This window comes from Cyprinodon tularosa, unplaced genomic scaffold (assembly GCF_016077235.1).
Source record: "Cyprinodon tularosa strain WSP-4 unplaced genomic scaffold, ASM1607723v1 ctg95, whole genome shotgun sequence".
In the NCBI taxonomy this organism is placed as follows: domain Eukaryota; kingdom Metazoa; phylum Chordata; class Actinopteri; order Cyprinodontiformes; family Cyprinodontidae; genus Cyprinodon; species Cyprinodon tularosa.
The window spans coordinates 572380-599599 of NW_024039729.1; the positions used below are offsets into that span (position 1 = coordinate 572380).

The 27220-nt window shown below is 36.3% G+C and overlaps 3 protein-coding genes across 7 annotated transcripts; 1 reads left to right on the forward strand and 2 right to left on the reverse strand.

Annotated features, from left to right (window-relative positions):
* The first annotated feature begins 4246 nt into the window (after positions 1–4246).
* Positions 4247–13924, forward strand: LOC119776677 (zinc finger protein Eos-like). Of its 5 annotated transcripts, none has more exons than XM_038275241.1 (8): positions 4247–4302; positions 5261–5318; positions 5413–5517; positions 7345–7599; positions 8262–8429; positions 8506–8655; positions 8848–8979; positions 12347–13924. In XM_038275241.1, exons 2-8 carry the CDS (start codon positions 5279–5281, stop codon positions 13216–13218), a joined length of 1722 nt encoding a protein of 573 aa, XP_038131169.1. In that variant the 5' UTR covers positions 4247–4302; positions 5261–5278; the 3' UTR covers positions 13219–13924. The 5 variants fall into 5 exon arrangements, with proteins under 5 accessions (XP_038131169.1, XP_038131168.1, XP_038131167.1 ...); XM_038275240.1 differs by having other exon boundaries at positions 4258–4375; XM_038275239.1 differs by lacking the exon at positions 4247–4302 and adding an exon at positions 4512–4755.
* A 1847-nt stretch (positions 13925–15771) lies between these two features.
* On the reverse strand, positions 15772–17690 carry LOC119776678 (40S ribosomal protein S26). Its single transcript, XM_038275244.1, has 4 exons — positions 17591–17690; positions 16367–16544; positions 16018–16148; positions 15772–15869 (listed from the first exon to the last, which is right to left on the reverse strand). The coding sequence occupies exons 1-4, from the start codon at positions 17591–17593 to the stop codon at positions 15834–15836; spliced, it is 348 nt and encodes a 115-aa protein (XP_038131172.1). The 5' UTR covers positions 17594–17690; the 3' UTR covers positions 15772–15833.
* Positions 17691–23302: 5612 nt separating this feature from the next.
* Positions 23303–26313, reverse strand: fkbp11 (FKBP prolyl isomerase 11). Its single transcript, XM_038275190.1, has 6 exons — positions 25990–26313; positions 25852–25914; positions 23947–24034; positions 23819–23852; positions 23645–23715; positions 23303–23558 (listed from the first exon to the last, which is right to left on the reverse strand). Exons 1-6 carry the CDS (start codon positions 26113–26115, stop codon positions 23350–23352), a joined length of 591 nt encoding a protein of 196 aa, XP_038131118.1. The 5' UTR covers positions 26116–26313; the 3' UTR covers positions 23303–23349.
* Positions 26314–27220: the final 907 nt, after the last annotated feature.

A 27220-nucleotide genomic window follows, 5' to 3' on the forward strand; every position in this document is an offset into this window, starting at 1 on the left:
TACCACCACGTTTCTCTGGATGCAAAGTTACCTATGTAGACATTTTGAAGTGCATTATGTTGATATTATGGTCATATATGCATATGCTTTAGCTCCCTCGAGAGAGAGGGAGCCAAAGCTTAGGGTGATGGCAAGGACACCCAGCTCAAGAAGACTTTTTAGCTCTTTAGAAAATACAAATATTTAAAATTTGCAGTCACAACATACAAAAGATTTACAACTACCACAATTCTAATAAAGTCTTTACATTAGATTATTTGGAAGAGTATACATATATTTAAAAAAAAATACATCTTGAATAGTGTGTAATTTAAAGAAGGAAGCTTCCTGTCACATGTTCTGTTTATATTTACTATGAGAAAAAGCTTATTATTATAAAGAAAATAACTACCCATCTCTCTTCCAACATTAAGTTATCTATTGTGGGGTCGCTGGTGCTTGAGCCTGTTTCAAGCAGTGAGTGGGCAAGGGGGGGTACATCCTGGACAGGGGCATCAGTCCATCACAGAGCAGAATGAAAATAAAATACATCTTAATCTGCCAAATGTTTGCCAAATCCAAACATTTGATTTTAATTTCTCAACATCTCTGCAGAGAAAACCCGCCCTTCTACAAATAAAACAACAACAAAAAAGTTAAAATGGTCCCGCTTTATAAAAACGGATTTGACACAAAAAAAAAACATTGAAAAAAGTCCTTTATAATTTCCAAATAACATGAAGTTAGTTTTCTCAAAATTCAAGGACAATCTGTTTAATTTTATCATTGTTTTTAGCCTGGAGCCAGGAGTTGCTGTAAGATCTCACATGTACTGGAAATATCTGTATCATCAGTAAAGAAAATAAGCTGGTTTTATTTTTGTTTTTTACTGTTTTTTAAGGTATGATATTGTTACCTTTCAATCGGTTTAAGTATCTATTGTTTTCATCTTAAGATTATCAAATGCATTGACCTTCATATCTATTTTGCTGTCTTGTATATTTTCTGTGTATTTAATAATTAAGTTAAATACAGTTAACTCCTGATGTTAAGTATGTTTTATTGGACTTTTTTGGACAGTTTTTTTTTTTCTTTAATGCATAAAATCCTTTTTTTATATTTTGGGTTTAATCTTCATGGACATATCCATGTCTTGCATCAAATTTAATTTGAAAATCTGAAACTTCTCAATATGACAAAAATGTGGACACAGCTAAAGATCACAAGAAGTGCTAAAATCATTTTTTGAAAGGGAGAAAAAAAATTGGTTGGATGATAAATCAGTCCAGACCTTTGCTAATTATAAGTCAATCGTTACTTTCAGAACCAGTGGTAGATCTGGAATTTTTAGAAAACAGGAGAGGAAATTAAGATTTTCTAGATACAAATATGGTTCTAAAATACATTAATTAAACATAATGGTTATGTTGAAATATATACAGTTGCTTATGAATCATATCTCAGTCTTATGTTTACATTTGATCACCATGTTTACATTTTATCACTGCTGCACTTTAAGAAATTGAAATGTTTCAGAGCTGTACTGAAGAAATTTCCTTCTGTATACACCCTGTGTGTACAAAATGACAATAAAGTTTGTCTAAGTAAACATTTGGTCAAAAAGCAAACTGGACTTCTTAAGAGAAATACACAGAATATTATTTAGGATTAATAAGATGGGATTGTTATATTTACATTTAGATTATAGCTCATATTAGTATTAGAGGGAATGAAATGGCAGATAACGTTGCAAAAGAGGCTACCAGACACATTTTAGTTGAAACAGATATAAAGGTCAAACAGATGGAAGTAAAACATTTGCCTAAGAATGAGATAAAATGACAAAAACAATAGGAAGAAGAAAGAAAGAGCTGATTTTTTTATTTGAGGATAAAGGGATTAATTATTACCTTAAATGCAGTACTCGAAATGAGGGGGATGATATCCCCCTTCCTAAGAAAATCTTAAAAACCACCCCCCTTCTTATAATAATAATAATAATAATAAATCCAATTTGTACCGCACTTTTCATTAAGAAAAATCTCAAAGTGCTACACAGTGCAAATAAAATCAAAGATAAAAATCAACCATAAAAATCATGTGGTCAATAAAATCAAAGATAAAAATAAACAACATAAAAATCATATAAGACCATCTCCCCATACCATCCCCTGTGACATTTTAAAATTCCTACATTAACAATAATAGCAATAATATTGCCCTTTCAAGGTTAGGTGGGCTGTGGGCTAATGAGTAGCCTGAGCAAAATAAATACAATCAAAGAAGCTGTATGAAAATGATGCCAGTGGGAAATTTGTCCTTTGCATTTGTCCCCAACTATGTAGGGGCAGTGAGAGCTATGCCAGTCCAGGGACTGACTGCAGTTCTACCATGCATATTGCTTTAGGTTAATAGACTATATTAATTAGGCTATGTATGCTTCCAAAAACAGATTTCAGCTGATTAACAATCTCTACAAAATTAAAATGAGGTCAAATCCCTTTGAATAATTACAGAGAAACTCAATATTTGACATTTCTCAAGCTTTAATAAATTATATATATATGTGTGTATTTTTTTTTAGTTTAAAAGGGTTATTTGCTTTTTTTATTTCAATTGTAGTTATATTCCTAAGTTCATACCAGATACAGGCAGTAAAGCGCACCCACAGTCATTTGAACGCTGTCATAATATTCTACAAGAAGAAGAAGAACGCCTCAAAAAAAAAAAAATATTTTTGGACAAACTTTATACTTCTAAATGTTTTATTTTTTTGTTTTTTTTTTATTGAATGAATTACCTTAAGAAAACGAAATTGATAGAAATAATATAAGATTCACTAACTTAATTATTATAATTTTATTTTATTTATTTATTTTTGTTTTGTGGGAGAATTTATATATAGCATCCCGATCCGATCCACAGTCCATTCCAGTAGATGGCGGTAACGCGCATCAAAATAAGTTGCTTGGAAAAAAAAAAGAAGAAGAAGAAGAAGAAGAGGAGAAACAGATATTCAGAGAATGTTGGGAATATGGCCATAATATAAGGAGTTTTGGATGGGAAGGAAATATTTATGCAGAGTATTCTGGGATAAGTAATATAACATACTGTAAAACTGTAAGTACATCTAAAATTGCTCCATGGTTTTTCGAAATGCCAATAGTAAATTTAGAAACTAAAAAAATAGAAGAGTCTTGTGGAGGTTTGTATCAAATTATTCAGCAGCATTTAGAAGTAAGGTATGAAAATATGACACAAATATATACAGATGCATCAAAAGAGGAAAATGGTAAAACAGGAGTAGCAGTATATATTCCAAAAGAAAATATTTCTATCAAGAGAAGAACAACAGATAATTTATCAATTTTTTCAGCAGAGATGTTGGCAATTATTTTAGCATTGCAATGGGTGCTGGAGGTGAAGCCTAGAAATGTAGTTATCTGTTCAGATTCAATGTCTTGCCTGACTAGTTTTAAAAGTGGAAAATCTGAAAGCCGTCAAGATCTTTTAGATGAAGTCAGTTATTTAATGTATGGTATAAGGCAACAAAATATAAGTATTCAATTCACATGGGTTCCAGCACACAAAGGAATCTTAGGTAATGAAAAAGTAGATAAGTTAGCTAAAGAAGCAGTTAAAGTAGGAGAAATTGAATATGATGTCCCGCTAAGTAGAACAGAAATAAAAGTAATTATTAAAGATAAAATAAATAAGGTATGGCAGAAGAGATGGAATTTAGAAAAAAAAGGAAGACATTTATATAAAATACATAAAGATATTAGCATAGGATATAACAGTATAATGAGTAGAAGAGAGGAAATATGGATAAACAGGTTAAGGATTGGGCATACTAGTTTAAATGCAGGTCTAAAAATAATAGGGAAACATCCAACGGGTAATTGTTGTTATTGCGGAGAAATCGAAGGAGTAGAACATGTGTTGATCTATTGTAGCAAATATACAAAAGAGAGGAAAGAACTGGAAAGGGTAATGGGGAGTTCAGTAAAGATGGCAGATTTATTAGGGAAGCATCAATCAGATAAGATAATTAAAGCACTTATTAAATATTTAAAAGATACAGAATTAGCTGGGAGAATTTAGTGTGTGTATGTGCGTGTGTGTAAGTATAGATAGAATTTAGTTTCATGAAGATATAAAGATATACAGACATTATATTTCTGAATTACATCTCCGTCCAGTTGATGGCGGTAATGCACACAGGATGCAAACTGCCAGAAAACTCAATAGAAGAAGAAGAAGAAGAGGAGAACACCTCTTGTGACCAGGAAGTTATCCTGACCTATCCTGACAATTCTTCCGGTAAATATTGCCGTCATAAACGGCGATATAAAAAATCTGATTTACCTCAATGAAACTGCATTGACAGAGAAAGGTAATTCATTGGGCTGTTAGGAAGCTGATAGTTTTAAGAAAGCACGTACGTCATTAGCGTCTGTTCAGTTTGCCTAGTTAAACCACCATCTGACTAGCTGCAGTTGTTGGTGTGGCTTCGGCTGCCATAGCAACCGCTAAAGCAACACAGTCAGGCTAACGGTTGTTTGTTGTGTTAGCCTAAAACATGACGTCGAGCCGAGTAGATTATACTGTATAGCGACAGCCATCCAGTTAATGTCACAAACCGGTGCTGTGTCTGTGTGCTACTGCTACTGCCAGCGCTTGCTTACAGCCGTGTTTCTTTAGTTTTTATCAAGCTGTCGGTGATGTCAGACCGTTATATCGTCTCGCTGTTGAGTTCAGCTAACTTGACAAATGGTAATTTCCATCCCATGCAGTAAGCTAACGTTAGCTGCCAAGGCCATAAACTTAGATTACCTTACGGCACTGTTATGTAAACGCCGACTTTCTTTTTTTGTGATCGGAGTTTAAATTAAATAAACATAAACAAATCGTACAACAGATTGGTTTAACTTTTAGCTTTATCTGAAGTTGACATGGGCTGTTGAGCTTTATCTGGTTTGGTAAGGTTAGATATGGACATAACCTAGCTACCGGTGATCTGTTTTAATACGATTTATTGATCCACAAGCTAATCTAAAACGTAAGCCTTGTTGATTTTAAAAGCATCGCTCTAACAAACTGTTTAAGGCTCAGTGTGTGAAATGCCTGATAAAAGCTGCAATTTATGCAGATTAAAGTTGGATCCGCGTCCGTCGATTACAATCCGCATCGGTTTAATGCTTAGATAATGTCCTTCATGTAATAATGTTTAATATTGGATTTGTTTAAAGAACTCACCATGGCCTACATGTGATTTCAGGATTCAGCTTGAACTAGTATGGATGTAGATGACTGTAATGGCAGAGTCTATGTTTCAGGTAAAGGTTTATTTAGTAGAAGCTACAACTGCTGTTTAATTTTGGCATTTTGATCAAAGGTAAGATTCCACAATCACTGTGGTTTTGGTTTTAGGTAGTGGAGACTCATCACTGGAACGAGAGTTTTCTGGGGCTCTAGGTGGTCCAACTGTAAGCACTCCAAACAGCAAGAACAACTCTCCAAGTCGCTCCCTAAGTGGTGAGTGGGACGTTATACAATATTTTTCCTATATTTGCATCGCAATGAACTATAATATGATCAAATAGTGCATTTAATTAATTCAATTAAAACCTGAAGCTCTTTAATCATTTTCAATGCAAGTTTTGTATTTAATTCTGATGTCTATGGCTAATAGCTAAGGAAAAACTTAAATCCAGCTGGTAAGAAAATGTATTTTTAAGAAATGTTAACTCCTTGACATGCATCCCATATATTGCAGGTAATGCTTTTTTTTTACTTGGTTACATGAATTTAGTTAATACATTGCATAAAATTATATAAAATTGTGTTTTTGCTGCCTCTTTGATAGGTTCTTATGTAATGAGAGTGATTCACTTTTGACACAAATGGATATAAAATGGTTAATAAAGTCTTGTGGCTCTGCCAAGGTTTTAAGTTTTTAAACATCCACAGATTGTCTGTATCCTGTGGTCTGGTGTCTCTTATCATCTTGACAATCAGAAAAAAATACCTCTTTTAAATTATAATTATTTTAAGTTTAAATGTTTATTCTACTGAGTAACAGAATATGACTTTTTCTTCAATCATTAAAAAAGTGCACCTCTCAAAATTAGGGCATGTCAAGAATATGTTTACATTTTCTTCCTATTCTGAATCATTTCTCATGTTAATAACCAAAGGCTGGTTTTTGAAATATGCATTTAAATACCCTTACTTTTATAATTTGCTGTTGAATATTACTAATACAGGCAAAAGCAAAAAAAAAAATAGTTTCATACTAGCAATTCAATGGGGTTTTGACAGGACAAAAAATAATAGATTCTAAATGTTGAGAATTGGAATTGAATCTATACTTAACCTACCAAAATCTGTAATTTATTCCCTTTAAATATGCTCCCCCTGCAATTATACTGATCCCCCTAGGGGGCGCACCCCCTACTATGGGGTCCACTCTACTTGGAAATTTTGAAAGCAACAAACTGCAGAACATTTTAATAAGTGGTTGAAGTAGTATGTTTGATTCATCTTTGTAGTTTAGTTTTTGAAAAAAAAAAAATAATTTGTTCTCAATCAATACTTTTAATTCTGAATGAAAAGAATGTTTTTTATTCAGGGTTTTCACTAAAGAGGAAAGCATGGTAGATTGGGTATAAATTATGTTGTTTCATTGTTATTCTGGAGAATATTGAGGGACAAACACATGCATTTTTGGGTGTTAAAGCTTTTTCATTTAGCAAAGTATATTTAGCTTCCATGCTTTCATTTGTTTTAGAAAATTTCATGTTTATTAAATCATGTTGTCATAACAGCAAATATTACTAATGTTATTTTAATTGTAGAACACTACCACTATAACTCTGTGGGGTTTAATGCCTCTAAGGCTTCCTGGCAGGCTGCATTGCTGATTTTGGACTTGGATGAAAACTGTAAACCAATACCAGCAGATAGATCTCTGGTAGTTGTTTCAGACAGGGTTTCAGTCAGTTGCCGCCTTCTTATAAAAATATATTTATTTTTGTTATTTCTTTTAGTTTTTCATAAACTGTAGTTTTTATTGTAAACTACATCTATCCAAAGGTAATAGTTGCCAGGAAAATGTTTCTTTCTCTCTGTGATAAGATAAAGTTCCAGTTTTTGAATGGAAATATTTAAATTCAGTTTCTGTAACCTAATTAATTGAGATGCTGTATTTGACCCCGACATTTTGATACTATAATCTGCTCATTGTCTCGTATTAAAGTGCAGATATTTGATTATCTTTTTTTTTTTTTTCAATAAGGTTTCTATTGCAGCTCATGTGGCTTAATGAGATGTTTCCATCATGTAATTCTTGGACCTTTGCAGCAAACTCTATTAAAGTAGAGCTGTACAGTGATGAAGACCTAGGACGCAGTAATGAAGACGAGAGAACCGAGCGCATAGATGACGGAGGATCAGGGCAGGGATCTGAGTCTGGCGGAGGTTACAGGGAAGTAATCAACCCCGAAACGATGCCATCTGGAGCCACCAGACTCCCGAATGGAAAGCTGAAGTGTGATATTTGTGGAATGATCTGCATCGGGCCGAATGTTCTGATGGTCCACAAACGCAGCCATACCGGTGAGTTTTAAAACTCCTAATGTACGTTTTTGTGTAAGAATAACAGAAGCAGTGCATGTGCATAACGCATGTTAACATTTTAAGATATTTGGAAGGTTTAAAAATGTTTTTGTTTTTTGTTCTTCCTGAATGTAGCTAAGAATAGGAAAACAGTTTAGGTTCCAGAAATTATTACCTGTGACATATTCTTAAAAAGAAATAAATGAAATGTTCCAATTTGTAAATAGATTTAACCAATGATCTAATAAAAATGGTTCATGTAGCTTTGCTTTGCCAGCTCAACTTTAAAATTTAGCCTTCAGTATAGGGCTTCGAACACACAAATAAAAACAAACCTATTTAAAATGAGACAAAGAATACAGTATAACAGCTTTTTTTCCCTAGCTTTTACTCACTTTGAGCCAGGGTTTTCAGATGGGACCTGTGGTACTTGCACTGAGCTTAGAAAGTGTAGAATAGATGCCTTACAAAGCTTTTATCTGATTTTTTGTACTTAAATGTCAAAAATGTTATTAAAAGTAATGACTCTGTACATGTACAGAGTTTGGCAATTGAAGATCCACAGGAACCCTGTGTTTTTTACTTGACTAGAGCAAGACAAGTTTTTCAAGCTGTTAAGTTGATTATAGAGATTGCAGGTTAACTTGCTTCACAATTCACAGGGGAGCGACCATTTCAGTGTAACCAGTGTGGCGCTTCGTTCACCCAAAAGGGTAATCTGCTGCGGCACATCAAACTGCACTCGGGGGAGAAGCCCTTCAAATGTCCTTTTTGCAGCTACGCTTGTCGAAGAAGAGATGCCCTTACTGGCCACTTACGCACTCATGCAGGTAGAATAACTAGATGACAATTAAATGTCTTGTTTATTTTTTTTACTTTATAAATTTCTCCCTCCTTTATCTGCAGTGACCTCTCCAACCATAGGGAAGCCATATAAATGCAGTTATTGTGGCCGTAGTTACAAGCAACAGAGCACCCTGGAGGAACACCAGGAGCGCTGCCATGGCTACCTGCAGAGTCTGGAGTCACAACCAGCAAACAGTGCGCAAAATCTAGGTATAGAACAGGGAGTTCTTTCTTTTACGGATTCCATTAAAAAAAATGGCTTCTTGGCTTCTACGGGTATAACATAGTCCTCCTTTCTAAATTGCTTGAAGCCTAGAAAGGTGGATTAGATTCCACAGAAAACTAGGATTTAATTTTAGGAAACCTAAAATTAACGTAACAGTGTGTTTGTACTCTGTCCAGGAGTGGAGATGAGAGAGCTAGAGTTTGTACCAGACTCTCTTCTGCAGCCCTCCTCAGACAAGATGGCATTTATCGATCGGCTCGCCAACAGCGTCACTAAACGCAAAAGATCCACACCACAAAAATTTGTAGGTGAGCATTTAGTCCAGTGTGGATGGTTTTAGGTCATTAGCAAAGAGATATCCATTGTTTTTAAAGTGTGAATTGGAAAGCCGAGTCATATTGGTTTGCCATTCCCCCGTATATATTTTGTGAGGATTCGGTGCTTTCTAGCTGTTTTGAAGGAAAAAAAAAGGCATATAGTAATTAACAATCCTAACTAGATTCATAAATACATGCAGTACCTTGCTAAAGTATTCTAAATCCTTTCTTTTCTTGTTTTTTTTTTTATTCTGTCACTTTAAAACAGGGCTTCACAATATGAAGAAAATATTTAACTGCAAAGCTACTCCTCAGTGCTGTAATGACCATATTGATTATCCTAAATTTTCGTTTCTCTTTAATGTCAACTGTTTACTCTGAGAGAGTGTTGGTATTTCAGCTACTTAAGTTATTTCTGAACTTTGGGCATTAAAGGCATTGTAAGGTTTATATCAAAGGGCGAAGGAGAGAAGGCATGCATAATTTGCATAAAATATTTGCTCACTAAATATTTCAACCAAGCAGTATTTTCTAACTGCCATGTAGCCTACATGGCTATGTTGCTGAGGATTGAGATCCGATACATAATGCTATTTCACTTTAAAACCAGTATAATGAGACTCTGCGAATCATCAACACGTGGTACCGAATAATTATAAAGTGGAAGAATATGGCAGCATTGTTTTCAAAACCTAATACAGGTGCTGGTCATAAAATTAGAATATCATGAAAAAGTAGATTGATTTCAGTAATTCCATTTAAAAAGTGAAACTTGTATATTATATTCATACATTACATACAAACTCATATATTTCAGATGTTTATTTTGTTTAATTTTGATGATTACAAATGACAACAAATGAAAATCTCAAATTCATCATATCAGAAAATTAGAATATTACTGAAGACCAATAAAAACAAATGATTTATAGAAATGTTGGCCAACTGAAAAGTATGAACATGAAAAGTATGAGCATGTACAGCACTCAGTATTTAGTTGGGCCTCCTTTGGCCTGTATTACTGCAGCAATGCGGCGTGGCATGGAGTCGATCAGTCTGTGGCACTGCTCAGGTGTTATGATAGCCCAGGTTGCTCTAATAGTGGCTTTTAGCTCTTCTGAATTGTTGGGTCTGGTGTATTGCATCTTCTTCTTCACAATACCCCATAGATTTTCTATGGGGTTAAGGTCAGGAGAGTTTGCTGGCCAATTAAGAACAGGGATACCATGGTCCTTCAACCAGGTACTGGTAGCTTTGGCACTGTGTGCAGGTGCCAAGTCCTGTTGGAAAATGAAATCTGCATCTCCAAAAAGTTGGTCAGCTGCAGGAAGCATGAAGTGCTCTAAAACTTCCAGGTATGTGGCTGCGTTGACCCTGGACCTCAGAAAACACAATGGACCAACACCAGCAGATGACATGGCACCCCAAACCATCACTGACTGTGGAAACTTTACACTGGACTTCAAGCAACGTGGATGAAGTGCCTCTCTTCTTTTCCTCCAGACTCTGGGACCTTGATTTCCAAAGGAAATGCAAAATTTACTTTCATCAGAGAACATGACTTTGGACCACTCACCAGCAGTCCAGTCCTGTTTCTCTTTAGACGCTTCTGACGCTGTCTGTGGTTCAAGAGTGGCTTGACACAAGGAATGCGACAGCAGAAACCCATGTCTTTCATACGTCTGTGTGTGGTGGTTCTTGAAGCACTCACTCCAGCTGCAGTCCACTCTTTGTGAATCTCCCCCACATTTTTGAAGGGGTTTTGTTTCACAATCCTCTCCAGGGTGCGGTTATCTCTCTTGCTTGTACACTTTTTTCGACCACATCTTTTCCTTCCCTTCGCCTCTCTATTAATGTGCTTGGACACTGAGCTCTGTGAACAGCCAGCCTCTTTAGCGATGACCTTTTGTGTCTTGCCCTCCTTGTGCAAGGTGTCGATGGTCGTCTTTTGGACAACTGTCAAGTCAGCAGTCTTCCCCATGATTGTGTAGCCTATAGAACTAGACTGAAAGACCATTTAAAGGCTTTTGCAGGTGGTTTGAGTTAATTAGCTGATTAGAGTGTGGCACCAGGGGCCATCAATTTTGAACCTTTTCACAATATTCTAATTTTCTGATATGATGAATTTGAGATTTTCATTTGTTGTCATTTGTAATCATCAAAATTAAACAAAATAAACATCTGAAATATATGAGTTTGTATGTAATGTATGAATATAATATACAAGTTTCACTTTTTAAATGGAATTACTGAAATCAATCTACTTTTTCATGATATTCTAATTTTATGACCAGCACCTGTACACATAAAGATCTGAAGAGTGTGGCGTGCATTTGTTCAGCCTGACGTCACCTGAGTGTAGTTTCATCGAAAAATTTTAAACTGGTTTTGGCTTGAGAAAGAATAACACTGGCAGCTCCTGTCGGCCCACCAGCAGCACAGCTGTGCTGAGAGTTGACAAGGAAGATATTTGTGTCAGATGTCACAAAAAGATAAGTAGAATAGGATGACAGTGCATTACCTGTTGGGGCATCAAACCACATGACATGTGCCACGTGACATACAGGGACACACACCACTGTGCTTGAGGAAAACCGAAGATCTCGGTTCACGCAGCAATCTAGAATCTGTTTTTTGCAACCAACCCGGGTAGATCACTCTCAACTTGATGACTGCTGTATGGTTAGAACAATTTTTCTGTTAGAATGTTCTAATAAAAGTTCAACAACCAGGGTTCTGACCAGGATTTTATTACATTGTAATTGTAGTTACCGTCAGGGTCCAGGGAGAAAACTATAGTGCTCAGGAAGAGCATAAATTAACCTAAATATGCACACCTGAACAACCACACAAGCACCTGTAACATGTTTGATATTAAGTTTTTGTAGTGCTGACTCAAAGGAAATGCCCTGATTAGAACCCTGAATAGACTCTAAAATGCATGGGGAAAACTAGAAATCAATATGTAGATCCTCTCTATCCAATCAGACTGAGCTTTTATGCAAAGAATGGGAGAGACTAAAATTACATTTAAAACGACTAGCAGATGTTATTGCAGCCAAAGGTGTTTCTACTAGGATCCACTCTGGTTGAGTGTTAACATATTATTTTGGAGACATTGAGTAAAATTGTGTCACTTTCTTCCACTGCAAATTAATGCGTTTTTTTGTTTTTTTTTCACATGATCCAGCCAAATAAGTGTCTTTTATGGCCTTGATAGGTAACACGTGGAATATGTTGAGCAGGGATAGAAAATACTTTTACAAGGCACTGCATAAAATCCATTGAAAGATTCAATATTCGTTCATTTAATGGCGTTGCAGAATACATCATAAGATTGTGTGTTTTTGTGTTTCAGGACAGAAGCACATGCGCCTCACCATTGCAGATGGATCTTATGACCTGACAGCTGGTTTAGATAAAGGCGAAGACATGCAAGCTGGAGACCTGGAAGTCCCTCACTATACCAGCCTCGGAGGAGAGTACACAGCAGGTAACGGAGGGGGACTAATGGATGCAATTAGGCCTCTACACCTTCCTACCACTCAAACATCCTTTTTAAAAGAACTCCGGCCGAGCCACAGCTCTCCTCGCACCTCAATTGCTTTGGGCACAAGGTTGGATTGCACTGGAGCCGGGCTTGGAACCGTAGTTGTCGGGGGGAGAGAGGCAGCCGAGGGTCATGAGGACCTTCCATCCGGGCAAAGTCACGCACCGTCACCTAGTAATGGTTTCCAGGACTCCACAGACACAGAAAGCATGCCGGATGAGCCGGGTAACAGCACAGCCCCCGTTCCACCATTACCCAGTAACAATGGGCATCAGCTCCTTCACTCCAGCAACCATATCACAAGACCTGCTCCACCCTCACACCACAGGAGTCTGGACAGACACAGTCCCAGCAGAGCCAAAGATCGGGAGATGGAAAGAGAAGATGGAGGACACCGAGGCCTTCCCCCTCCCGCCTTGGCTCCTACTTCCAGTTCACCTACAGCACCTTCTTCTACTTCAAGGGAGGCTTTCCGGGTCGTTGACGCAGAAGGGCGGCCTGTGCGGTCGTTCCGCTGTGAGCATTGCCGTGTGCTTTTCTTGGACCATGTAATGTTTACCATCCACATGGGCTGCCACGGTTTTCGTCAGCCTTTCGAGTGCAACATCTGCGGCTATCGGAGCCAGGACAGATACGAATTTTCCTCACACATTGTTCGTGGAGAGCACATTATTGACTAAAGGTGAAGTCCATCCAACCTCCTCTTCACATAGAGCTTTCACACTTGAGCTTGAAGTGGTCACTGACAGCAAGAAGTTGGTCCTGAATGTTTTAGATACTGGCACAAAAATGGTAAAAGGGGCTCTAGGTATTTGGGCAACTATAATTGCATTGTTAATGAGGGTGTTCCAAAGTGTAGAAAGACAAAATCCTCTTTTATCCACAAATGTGCCTTGCACCAAATTTCAGGATTCAAGCTGCATGCACAAATTTGTTGTAGACAAATCATTACCAGAAGTGACACAGGAAAGTCTGACATCTGTAATGACAAATATGCCTCATTTAAAGTTTTTTTTGGAAAAATGGGAAGTGCTTTAACAATTCTCCAATGTTTGATTAATCCTGTACATTCAGTCGCTTCTTACAAACTAATCAAGCTCAATAACCAGGTCCATATCAACTACAGTGAAATGATAGAAGGGGTTGTACTTAAATTAGAAATGCACTTTGGTTTTTACAAGAGGTGAAATGAAGAGATCCATGTTTGTATGTATTTGCGTGAGAAAGAAGTCGAGGGGCCGTTTGTTTTGTTGTGAAAGTGGATAATGAAGGCCCTTGTTTTTGTGTTGTTGTTGCATTATCAGTGTATGAATCTGTTTTTCTTCTGTTTTGTTTGCACTGATACCTGCCAGAAATCTGATTATATTAAATTATTTTTTAGAAATACATTGATCTGTATGTCTCTGAAGAAAATGTGAGGGTGAAACACTAAAGAAAGCTCTACTACAAGAGGGGTTCAAATAACACTGCCACGGTTTAGATTAAAATTTCCCTCTGAAAAATAACTTTAGGTATTTTGCAACACCGATATATAACAGATCTATTTATGATATATTTAAAAGGCATTTGATGCTCTGTCATTTTATTGTGCCTTTAATCTGTTCCCTGATCTGAAGCTACTAGACTTCATGTCTTGAAACTCTTCCATTGTGGAAGATTTGAGAAGTTTAGAGTGTTACAGAATAATTAAAGCACTCGTTTTTTTTTATTAATATACATTTAAAATTATTTGTGGCTTTTCTGCAAGTGTTAATCGGAAACAAAATTATACCTGATGTTACGAAAAGTTGATGGTTTTGTTGTTGACCGGACTGTTCCTAGTTTGGCCATTTCAGCAAAAACGAAAGATAAACGAGGAATTTAACTTTCGTTTTGATATTTAATTAATCTATTGCCTATTGATCATAAACATTTTTTTTTGTCCTGGAGACAGTTTGAATCTTGGACTTAATTGAAATGATTATCCACTGCATCAATAAAAATTATTTGCTTCAAAATAGACAAGTTGAAATAATCAGTTGACCTCGAGCACAAGTTTTGTGATTCGATTACAGATTTTCCACTTTGTTAGTCTTTTTACTCAACTTCAAATGATTATTTTACTGAGAACTAAATTGAACCCGTTCGGCCACCATAGGCTCTAAATTAAGTGGTTGTACCTGTGTTGTGAATGGTTCGTTGTCTCATTTGATTCTTATAGTTTTAAAAATGGTTTAGATGGAAATTTTCCGAAGCATAAGATGTTTGAAAACAGTTTTAGGCATGTTTATTTGGTATAATTGTGGTTCATTGCAGCACCAAATATTCTAATAGCTGGGCCAAAGAACCACTTGTTTGCTACTGTAAAGCACTTTTCTTGGTAGTAGTGGCAGGATATCAGATATTTGTACATTTGGGGGTTAGAAAAGCTGTTTGCTGTTAAAGGATTTTGGAAATGATCCTTATGTCCACTTTATTCTGTGGATGTCATTTCAAATGGTGTGATTTTAATATATACCTCATTTCAGCTCTAAGGACAATTTTAATATCCAAGCACATTTTCTCAAGTAGACTTGAGTAACATTGCACTTTAATATTTAAAATTCTAAATTTTACAGAGGAAATGAATGACCCCCCCAGGCTAATTGAGAGGTTTACTTAGGTTTTGGTCTCCTGTAACCTATTTGAACACTTGGGGACATCATTACCAAGAATGGCAAAACATTTGTCTTAATTGGTTGTAAGAGGAAAAAGCTTTTATCACCCTTAGCATTTAAGAATTGTGTTGTGCCTTTAATTTAAAGTCATTAGCTTTTTTTTTGCCAGCCTTTTAGAAACTGTACACAGCTGACCAAGTTGTCGAAGATTTAATCAAAATTAATGGTATGATGGCTCCTAAAATGTCTGTCCTTTAATGCATTTACCTCAATTTTATCACATGGTTAAATCAGTCCTGTATGTTGTACCAAAGCCATTGCACCTGAGCCAATACAAATCCTTTTTAAATAAACAAAAAAGTTATGAACGTCAATTTCCTATACTATCGTGATCTTTGTGACGCTTCCCTAAATGTCTGCTTTAATGTAATTTTTATCTCAATACTGCTTTAACTACAGCTTTTTTAATGTATCATGTGTACTTTTGCATTTGCTTAAGTCATATTAAACTTGCTGTACGTTTTGTACTGTAGGAATCTACCCTAAACAAAAGCTGATTCATTTGTGTTTCCTACAAAAATAAAACGGCTTAACCCATTTATGTTTTGTAAAGATGTTTTAATTTTCTTTTCAGGTACACAGCATCTTCAGATTGCGCTTTACATCGGCTTTGGAGGAGCTCTTGGTGCACCAGCCTGTAAAGAAAAACAAAAATGTAGTTAATATACAACTCTACTTAAATCTTGTTACTCTTTCTTAGCATATTGGTTCAGCTCATTTTATGCAAAACTTTTAATTAGCTCGTTCTATAACCCAGCCAGACAAAATCGGTACAACACTCACAGCGGGCCTGAATCTTGGAGGTGGGGTACGATCCTTCCTGGCTTCACAGGAGCGGTTCCTCACTACTTTGCTGTGGATGGCACAGCTAACACAATAGTGCAGCTTCACATAGAGCTTAGGCAGAACATATGCTGCAGAGAGAAAAAAAAAATAAAACAAATATGAAGACTGATAAATCAGCATCCTCTAATCCTAATTTAAAAGTAGCCATTGATAGCATCTCCAGCATTTATATAAAACCAACATGTGAAAGGCAACATATCTGAGCTTTAAATGTGATCAAATTAAACCTGAAAGCTACCTCATATTACAGATTAGCTATTTTATGTCTGATGTAGCTGAAACGTACAGTCAAAGACACTGGCGTCTGAGATGTCTCTCACAGCCGCTGCCTCCACTATGTTCCTGATGACAAACTTCTTAATGGCCTTGTCCTTGGGGACGCAGCGGGCGCAGTTGGTGCAGCGGATGGGCTGCACATGTCCGCGGCCCTTCTTGGCACGACCGTTGTTTCTCCTTTTCTTGGTCTGTGAAATATAAATAAAAAATGAAATGTTTAACATGTTTCTCATTCCGACTTGATAATTTATGAGCTTCTATCAGCAGCTTTCCTGCATAACATACTAAGATCTTAACATTTTCAACGTTGTTTATATGACATGATTTTACAAAGGAATCAAATTCTCAAGCAAATGATAAAAAATAGAAAAAAAGTCTTAATTACTAAAGATGTTTTCCAATACCAGCCTTGCTTACAATAATAAAGCCACATGACCATTTAGAATACCATTTTTTCTATGAAGTTTTGGAAGTATTAGCAGGCAACATCACAGGATTCAATGAGAGCTAGAGACAATTTTACCACTAAATTTCAGCTTTTTAAATTTAGTCTTTTTAAACGTGTCAGTCAAATAAAGTTAAATATCTATTCCATTTGTATTGCAAAAGGAAGGATTCTCTACTCCATCAGCTAAACACTAACAGCTAATTTAGCCAACTGGAAAGAAAGCAGTGCATTTAAATTGTATGTAGTAACTCGTTATGTTATCCCTTTCAACATCAAAATCAAATTCAAGTAAATTTAACGTTTAGAAAAGCAAAATTTTATCGAGAAAAATACAGGCGAGCTTATTCTCAAAGCCCTATAATAGAGGTGATTTGAGTTTAAAGCAGACTGTATGGCAGAAACAAGGATGCGGATAGTTAGCAGATTAGCTCAACTACGTTTAAAACCATCAGGAACAAATAAACTGTTCATTTCACATGCCGTTTCATCCAAATGCCGTTCTTAAAATAAATCACATAATATTCCTATGCCCTGTCTCAGTTTACGTTAGCCTTATCGTTAGCCTGCTCAAAGAACACATGCAAGAAACGGCTAGCCTGCTAACGGTTAGCATTAGGCCTCGACTCGTTTAATACTCGCCATAATAGGTATTTAACACCTAGTTCTCAAGTTCTGTGTTCGTGTCGTGTTTGGAAATACTCAAATGTATTAAAATTGCAAGGGAACTCGACCAAAGTCTGAGTTTATTAAGTCGATGAAATGCCGCGGTCGGCAGCACACACTCACCATGTTGCACGGGAAGCTGGAAAGAGGACCGGAAGAGGCAGCAGCGACACAAAAACCCGTCCGCTCCGCCCTCTAACTGCTTCACCAGAGAGGATATCTTCTTCTTCTTCTTCTTCTTATGAGATTTTATGGCGGTTGGCAAACTTGTGAAATGTGCATTACCGCCACCAACTGATATGGAGTAAAGCAAGGAAACAGGAAACGATTCACCCCCCCCAAAAAGAAAAAAAAAAAAAAAAAAAAAAAAAAAAAAAAAATACAATAAAATAACCTGTGTAACTTAAACCCACATAATACTAAATTATACTAAATTACATTTGCCCGTATAATTTTAATTTACTCTAGGTCATCGTACCTCTGCCAGTTTCTGATGGTCCCATTGGTCTTTCCATCATGCTTCCAACCATCTCCCAGTTCATATCTTTAACATCCAGATATTTTTCTGCAGCCTTCACTATTATTTTGATTTTTTCTGTTTTTTTTGTCGTCTGAGCAGTACAATTAATCACTTCCACCATGAAAAGAACAAAATTTGTCTTTTTAACAATTAGTGAGTCTTCATCAATTTTTGGAGATTTCTCTAGAGGTTTGAAATTTGCCGTGTGTTGAACTGTAGGTTTGGGTTTTTCTGACTGAGATGGGATCCTTTTTGCAGCTTCAGCATAAGTTATTCCAAGCTCAAATTTCATTTTTTTTATTTCTTCAGACCTTTTGCTTGCTTCACAGCCGCGATAAGCAGCAGTATGTTCTCCACCACAATTACAGCATTTTATTTTAGCTTCTTTTCCACATTTACCATATTCATGTTCTCCTGCACACCTTCCACACCTCTGTTTCCCTTTACAAACTGCTGCAATGTGTCCGAATTTTTGACATTTGAAACATCTCAATGGTGGTGGATTGTAGATTTTGACATTGTAACTGATGTAACCGATGAATACTTTGCTTGGTAATTGCTCTTCCTCGAATTTAATTAGTACAGATAAACTGTCAGATCTTTCTCCGTTTCTTGTTGTTTTTAACCGTTTTACTTCTTTTACTTTTGCACCGCTTATGTTTTCCAGAATCTCTTTTTCAGAAATTTTCAGAGGAACTCCTCCAATGACTCCCCTGCTGATCTTTTTGTTCTCCATTAGGCTGCACTGAACTCTTATCCCGTCAATTTTGTTAATACGTATTGCTTTGCCTTGCTGGGCGCTGTCTCTGCAGTTAATTAGCAGGTCTCCACTGTACAGAATTCTGGCACCTCTGACTTCTCCAACAAGTTTATTGATGGTTTTTGTTAAGTGAACCGGATTCCAGTTTGTAAAAGAGTCTGCCTGATTAACGACTTTGAATATGACTTTGAATTCATTTTGTTGTGCTGTGGAATGTATGGATTGATCATCACTGGATTGTTCTGAACTAGATTCCCCTTTAACTGATCTCTGTTTTTTCCGCTTTTTCTCATTTTTTGATGCTGCTATCTTCCAACCTTCATTGTCACTATTTCCCTCTTCCATCCCACAAGAATCGCTTCCTGTTTCCTCACTACTCACGGCCCAGGACATTTCTCCACAAGCAGAGCAGCTTCAAAACACGCGCCATGCACCAAACGCCTCGCCGCTTCTTCTTCTTCTTCGTCTCGCAAGCCCTCGAGAGGATATCTTTTACTGTATTCACATTTTTAACAGGGCTTCTCTCTGTAACCACTTTCTACCAACTTCCAATAAATAAATGAATAATTAAAAAAAAATTGTTTGTTTTATAATAATGATATTTGTGCTTAAATCGCCTTCTGGTGTCCAGTGGCGGACTTAGATCAAATTGACCAGGGGACAGGGAGAGTTTTTATTGGGGCCCAAAATGATATGAAACAAAACTAATCTGAGGAGGAGGCGGCCTAGTGGTTAGTGCATAGACCTTGGAATCCTGAGGTTCTGAATTCGAGCAACTAAAGATTGCCACTCAAGGTCCCTAAGCCAGACCCTTAACACCAGACTGCTTTTCTGGCGCTGCACAATGGCTGGCAGCCTTAAAAAAAAAAAAAAAAAAAAAGTCACCGCCACTCTGAGCAAAACCCTAACCCCCACAGTGCTCTCCAGGCGCCGCACGACGGCAGCCCACTGCTCCTCAAGTGGATGGGTTAAATGCAGAGAGTTCATTTTTATGCTCTCTACTTGTCAAAGTGTAATGACAATAAAAGCTGGAAATTGGTCCCAGCAACCATTCAGTTATGGTCTATGTGCCAGCATGTTTTATCAGAAGAAGATGGATTAATGTTACGTTTTTAGTACAGGGGCCATAACAGCAGCCAAGACAAATTCTAAAATGACACTGCCCTCTGTTGACCCCTGTCTGGAACTGTATATACTCTTGATGCTGTCCACTTTTCAAATTGTCCTAATAACCAACTGGGGAGATCCTGCATTTCCAAGTTTTTTTTTTTATTAAATCATTAAATTGCTATAATCACTTTATTCACTATTGTTGTGTCTACAACAAATAAATAAATGACTTAGGCCAGTATTTTGAGAGGGTAACACTATTCAAAATAGCAATATCCAATTTAGAAATAGATATAGTAATTTTAAAATGAAACAATAGGTAAACTTTAGCTCTTTACCTAATACAGCCGAATCTTTCTATAGGCCATAAAAAATATATTGCATATTTTGTGTTTTATTTTTGCCAGTGTCTTGCATAATGCATTTTACTTCACCACAATTTTACATGTAAAATGTCTTTTTGTTGCAAACTAATAATCTCCAACTGCCGCACAATCAAGATGGACATTTTTCTTGACATTTTTAAACAAATAAAATGTTTGTACACCTTGAAAATTATTTTTTTATCTAAACCAGACGTCTCATCCTTCAGTCCCTTTTGATTCTGTATATATTGGTTCAAACTTGTTTAACACACCTGAATCAAATCATCAAATCATTCACATGAGCATGACACAAACCTGAGGAGGTAAATATATTTATAACATTCTTTCTCTATGTTGCATGCTTCTACAATGCTCTTTTTTTTATTTTGAGGACCTTCCCTGTCCTTTCTGGACCACTAAAAAACCTCTGAGTCCATTACTAACAGCTAAAAATTACCCAAAAATTACCCAAGGTAGTATTATGTTTATCAGAATGAGGGGGCAAAATATAAATCCATGCCACACTTTTATTTTTAGGGGGGGGGGGGGGGGGGTATTCCTGTGTATCTTTCTTCCTTATAAAAAACGAGGAATTACATACCATTAAGTTTGTGATTTCTTTTAACTAAATGTGAAAAAGGCTTCATGAGGTGTGGTTACTTTTAGAAGGAATACTATAGGTTTTAAAGGCTATAAAGAATTTCCACATAGTACCAGAAACATTATGAAATTATAATATTGAAGCTCAAAAATTTAAGATTCTTATAACTCCACTGTTACACAGGACATCCCTCTTGTAAAGTAGACTGTTTTGACTTTAACATATTTTACTTTAACAACCTCTTTTCAGTCTTTTGCTAAATTACCTATATTTTTTCAGCAGTATAATAACAACAGGATATTGGGTAATGATTTGTTTCAACCAAGCCTTTGCGATTGTGTTGTTTATCAAAAATAATAATAAGGTATAATTGAATTGCATTGAATAAGGAATAGACTACAGGAAGCTTTGGTTTCTCCTTAGAGTCAGATGTGCAGCTTTGTTTCCGTTGAATAAAAACATTGGCCATATTTTCAGATGTGTTTCTGGATTCCCTACATTTATAAATTTCTAGATTTAAACTCTGCCCCAATTAGAGCCAGTGCACACAGAATGACTCAATATTGATCTGACTGTAATGCAGGAGATTTACAGAGGATTTCTACAAGTGCATCCACCCATTTCCAAATGCCAAGTTTAGTGATAAAGAAAATAGATTGATAAAGTATTCAAAAGGTTTTTTTTTTCATAATTTAATAATAAATATATGCTGAACAGAAAAACTGAAGATGTTTTACAGGAAAAAGGTAAAAAAAAAAAAAAAAAAAGCCACAACACGGCTAAATTATCATGCACACCCTTGAACTGGAACTTAGTTAAAGCATGTATTGGTTCAATTTGATCATGTCTGTTTCTCTGGTTGAATCTCTTAGCAAAAACTTCTATGTGATTCCTGAGCTAAGTACCAGAACTCCGTGAGTTAAAAAAAATGAACTGAGGCTAAAAAAAATGTTCCTAAAGGATTTAGAAAAGGTTCTAGAAAAACAATAATAAAAAAAAACATTCCAACCAAAGAGCAGTAAGCCCAGAGTGTGGTGCTGCCACTACCATGCTTCACCATAGGTATGGTGTTGCAATAAAAAGATGAATAAAATAATACTATAACAATATTATATAAATACAAATTCCAGAAATATAAACATTATATTACTCATACTAAAAACAATGCAAATAATAATGTAAAACATGTTTTTAAGTTAGTTCAACATTTAATACAAGCAAAAAGTATATTTACAACCCTTTCTCATAGTTGAGACATTTGGAAACTAGTCTTATTAGAAGAATGGGAGCATTCTGCTTCTCTAGTTCGCATTAACACCAACTATTTAGTCTTTTTAGACTAATGATCAACCAATTACCTGACGACTGCCATTGCTGTGCAAGAATAAATAATAATATAATGCTATGGACTCTTTTTTTTTCTCAGGAATCGATGTATCTTCGTCCTGACTTGTTACTTTTTGTCTAGTGAGATTAATTCAATCCTTTAAACCTCTTTTCAAACTCTGCTTTTAGCAATATGATCAGCAGGTCAGGAAATTCTTCTCAGACAGGGTGTGCACCCTTATGCAACCTGGTTATTGCTGCTTTTTATACATTTCTTCAATATTTTGTGGGTGTTTAAACGTTTTTTGTTTTTGTTTGTTTAAGAATGTAGGTATTATGAAGGTAGCCAAATTGGTGCTAACACTAAGCAACAGACACAGTTCTATTTGAATAATTTCTTCTACTGCTCTCAGACTAATTAAAAAAATAGGGGTAATCACACTTAATTTTATAATTTAACAGGTAAACCAATAACATTTTCACATAACAGCAGTTTGGTTAAATACATTTTGTCCCTTCATAAATTAAAATCTCCTGTTAGGTGATAAAAAAAAAAAAGAAATTTGTGAGGATGCAAATAAATTTTCACAGCACTGCACTGTTTGTAGTCATGTGAAATGGAGATAAAAAAAAAAAAAGTCTAATTTCTTTACACCCTAAAAATCACAGTGATTTGTCAGTATTGGTTTAAAACACTGCAGCTATATGTTAACATTTCTACTCATGTTTTTAATATTCTTTTTTATTTCTGCATTTTTTGTTTCATTTTTTTCCTAATTGCTTTGATTCTGTTTTATTTTCCTACATTTTAATCATGTAAAGCAGTTTGCATTGTCTCTGTAATGAATTGTGCTATACAAATAAATTTGCCTTGCCTTGCCTCATAGGTTTTTTAATATAAACAAAAGTAGATCATATGTTAAATCCAAATTGATTGTTATAAAACTTTTAAAAGTTAAAGATGTCCCCTGAAGTTCTTTGTGTTAAGCAATCTAAATCATGTAACGGTGTCATTTAAATCTAAGGCACTGAGTAACCTACAAAAGAAATCAAGGCTACTTAAAAAAAAAGGCGGGTATAGGTACTTTCAAAAATTGTATTTCTTTGTGTCAAAGCACTTACAAAAGGCTGTTTTGTATTCAAGAGACAAAAACAGAGTCTTTGAAAAAGTTTATTTAAATTAAATGATCTGCCTAGCCCTTATTTCTTCTTACTCTTCTTATCTTTGGACTTCTTTTTGCTGGGCTTCTCGGCTGTGGACTTTTTGTAAAGGTAAAGCCCCACCAGGCCGAGCAGAGTCGGCACCAGGGCCAAACACACCAAGGGGAACACGTCATTGATGATCTTCTGCCACTGCGTCTGTGGTGACAGAGAAATCACCTCCACCTCGAATTCAAGAACAGCATCACCTGCAACAGATGGAAGAGTTTTAGAAGCTATTTCAATTTGAAGGTTTTCTTTTATCAAATGTAGTCTGAGTCCCTCAGCTGTGTACCTGGAATCGTAGGAGGGTATCCTTTTTTTCCATAAGCAAGGTGAGGAGGAATGGTGGCTTTTATTTTTTGCCTAAAAGCAAGAAAGCACATCTACTTCTATAAATTCATTCGTACAGCATTATATCAGCTTTTGAAAAATGCAAGCTCTTTTTCTTTTTGCCATTACATCTTACCCTTCACAAACACCAATCAAGCTTTGCTCCAGACCTGTGAAGAATATTCCAAAACACTGATGATGAGAGAAAAAAAAAGTTTTCAATTTTCTGCAAAAAAACTGTTATATCAATACTTGAAAAGTTACCAGGAATAACCGTCCTCTTCCCCAGCTCCACAACAAGAGGGTCCCGGGACAGCGAGGAATCGATCACCTTCCCATCCATCAGTTTACCCTGGGTAATAAAAGATTCAGCAAGCAGAGTATGAGAGTCAATCTAAAATCAAAACTTTCTGTACTGTTTTTAACATTACATATGAAAATAACCATACATTTCAAACTAGTAAATTGTATCGTGGAAAATATCGTATTCTGATTACCGTATTTATTTATTTTTTCATTAAAACGATGTGAAAATGTGGGGTTGTCTTATAATCGGGGTATAACCAATTATACTGGTTGACAGTTGTCTGGGTTTCGCTACACGAATGCAACAGCAGAGGGTGTCAGTTATTAGTAAAGCCAGTGACCTCACCGTGCCTGGCGTCAACTTTCTATCACAACAGAGAAGAAGTGGAGAGTTGCTGCCCAGAACGGTGTGGATCAAAAGTTTGCAGACATTTGAGGCGGAGTTATGATGCTAATTTTAAAATAATGGTGGTCAACGCAGCGGAGGCATCAAACAAGTGTCAGGCAGCAAAGAAGTACGGAGTTACAGAGTGCAATGTCAGAAGAAAAGACCAGAAAAATGCAAACAGCAAAAGAAAAGCTTATCAAAAAATTGCAGAGCTGCAGGGTGAGAGTAGGAGTGACAGCGAGCGCAGCGAGGAGTAAAAGCCTCATGAAGGTTTTTGAGACGTTTGGTGGGCAAAGTTCAGATTGCATTCCAGTTGGAGTGTTGCAAGATATCCATTAAACCTGTCAAAAAAAATTTTTGTTTTAGTTTTTATGATTTAATTGCAAACTTCTTCATTTAAATATTAATATAAATAGCATTGTTAGCACTTCAATATAAGAATATATATATTTTTTTCTCTCTGGTCTTTTTGTTTTGTTCCTAAAAACCGGTCCTGGCAAAACTGACAATAAGGGTTGTCCTATGTTTGGGTTAGTACGGCAATTAACGAAGTAATAATAATAACAATAAAAAAGATGACTTAATAGACCGTATATCCGGTTCTACAGGCTATTTGTTTTTAAGTTATTAAAAATAAATCTTGCATTCCAGCTTAAGGTTTTATGAGAAGTCAATCTTCTTGACACTCATGTTTTTAAGTAATCTAATTACTTAGAATCATGCAAAAGAAAATCAGGGCCAGAGCAAATCGTTTAGTATTATCAGAGAATCACAAAGCCAATGATCTGCCAAAATGAATTAGCATTTTTGCTCTTAAAACCTAAATCATCTTATTCATCTGTACACTGTCTTACCTCTTTAAATCAAAGCATAATACACTTAAAGAAAAATGTATTTTAATTTAAATATTTGCAGTACAGGGGCCATAAAAGAAGCAGTTTTTCAGGGGCACTGGCCCCTGTCTAGTGCCGCCCATGATTCTAAAACTTTTAATAGTATTTTATGCAATTTTAAACAGAAACGCATTAAACAATAAGAGCAATTCATATCACAATTCATTACAAATATCATTATTATGTGTTCTTTAGAATAATGAGATGAAAGTGCATCCTCATTGAACTGTTATTGCTGACGTGTTGAACCGCCCATACATCTCAATAGTAAAACTCTAGTCGAATCAGATGCTATAAAATCACATGAAAGAAGGACACGCGTTAAACCCACGCTCTGTCACGACTGTGTAACAGTAAATCCCGACTCTGAGGTTTTGCATGGTTCAATCTGAGCCGCTGTATGGAAATAAATCCACATGGTTGATGCGGACGGTGCCACATAGACAACATCTGGCTCCGTCACCAGCTGGGAGCGTCTCTCAGCTTTATTTTTATATATATTTATAATACCTACCATCAAAAGACACAGACGCCCCACTGTTTTATACAAATAAAGTAGATCAGCGGGTCTCGTTGACTTACAGTGTAGTGGATTTGCAGCGTGTCTCCCATTGTTGAGAGAACGGAGCAAGTTTCTGGCTTCACCTACAGAAAGAAGAAGCGCTTTGGTTAAATGTTGAATTTAGCGTTATTACAAGGTTATACTCTTATCCTACTCACCAATGTCTCGACCTGCAGCTCGTCTGCTTCGTTTTCCTCAACCTGTGCGAGTCCTTGGGAGAAAACCGCAAGCATTAGGAGAAAAACGCGAGTCTTCATTGTGAACTTGCGGAGAGCCGCTTCCATTCAACATAAAACTTCCGTCAGAGAAAGAAAGAGCCGATCGAGCTGCACCGCCTGTCCAAAATGGCTCGGTAGTGCTGATGTGTTTTAATGCTGTGGCGATAAGAACTTAGCCGCCGTGGAAGCTGTCCTAACACCTGGGTTTTCACAAAGAGCCCGCCTTGAAAATCCCTCCAGCAGTATCCCATCGGTCTGCCGTGGGGGGGGGGGGGGGGGGGGGGGGGGGGGGGGCGCGGAAGGGTCGCTCCTCGTAGCCGCTAGGGGGCGGTGGCGTGCTGCTGGTTTGCAACGTCAGATGTGAATTCCAGATTTTTCCTGGGATCCGCAATATATTGCTGAGCTCAGTGAAATGACTCGGATCTCTCAACTGCTTTCAATTTGGTTCGCTAGTCTGGATTTACTGTTTGCTTGTTTGACACACCTCATTAAACGAATTTAACATGATGCAAAGATGGATGAAAATTCTGTTCTTCTATTTTTGAACCAATTTGAGGAAATCTCTCTGATATACATGTTATTTTCAAATGTTTATTATAATAGATTGCTGTTGAGTAAAGCACTCAGAAGATAATATAAATGATTTAGTTCCATCCCTAAAAGCAAACATAAATGACTAAGCTCAACACAAAGAACACCAAATTGTGGTGAACTTGACTATTTTAGGGATGCTGTGTTTCCCAACCCCTTAAAATAAAATAAACTTACAGCTGATCCAAATATATAATTAATCCCAGAGTTTTATCAAATAAGCCTGTTAGATTAAGGTTTATATTTATTTCCATGCCATCTACACTGAAAAATATGGAGCAACCATTTGGCATTTATCATATTTAGTTTCTTTAACACAATTGTTTTATGTCCTACCCTGCTAACATATGAAACAATCATGTTAAAGTAACTAAATATGATTAAGTAAATCCCAAAAACGGCAGCATTATTTTTTCAGTGTAGAAGTTTTTTTCTGAAATTCCAATAGGAAATGAGACAGACTGGGACTTTCAAATAATAAGTGGAGCATGTTTTATTTGGATACTGCCATAAAGCCCTCCTATAATTGCTGACCATCTGTCTGTATAGTTCTATTAATTTTAGGGTCAAACATGAGTTC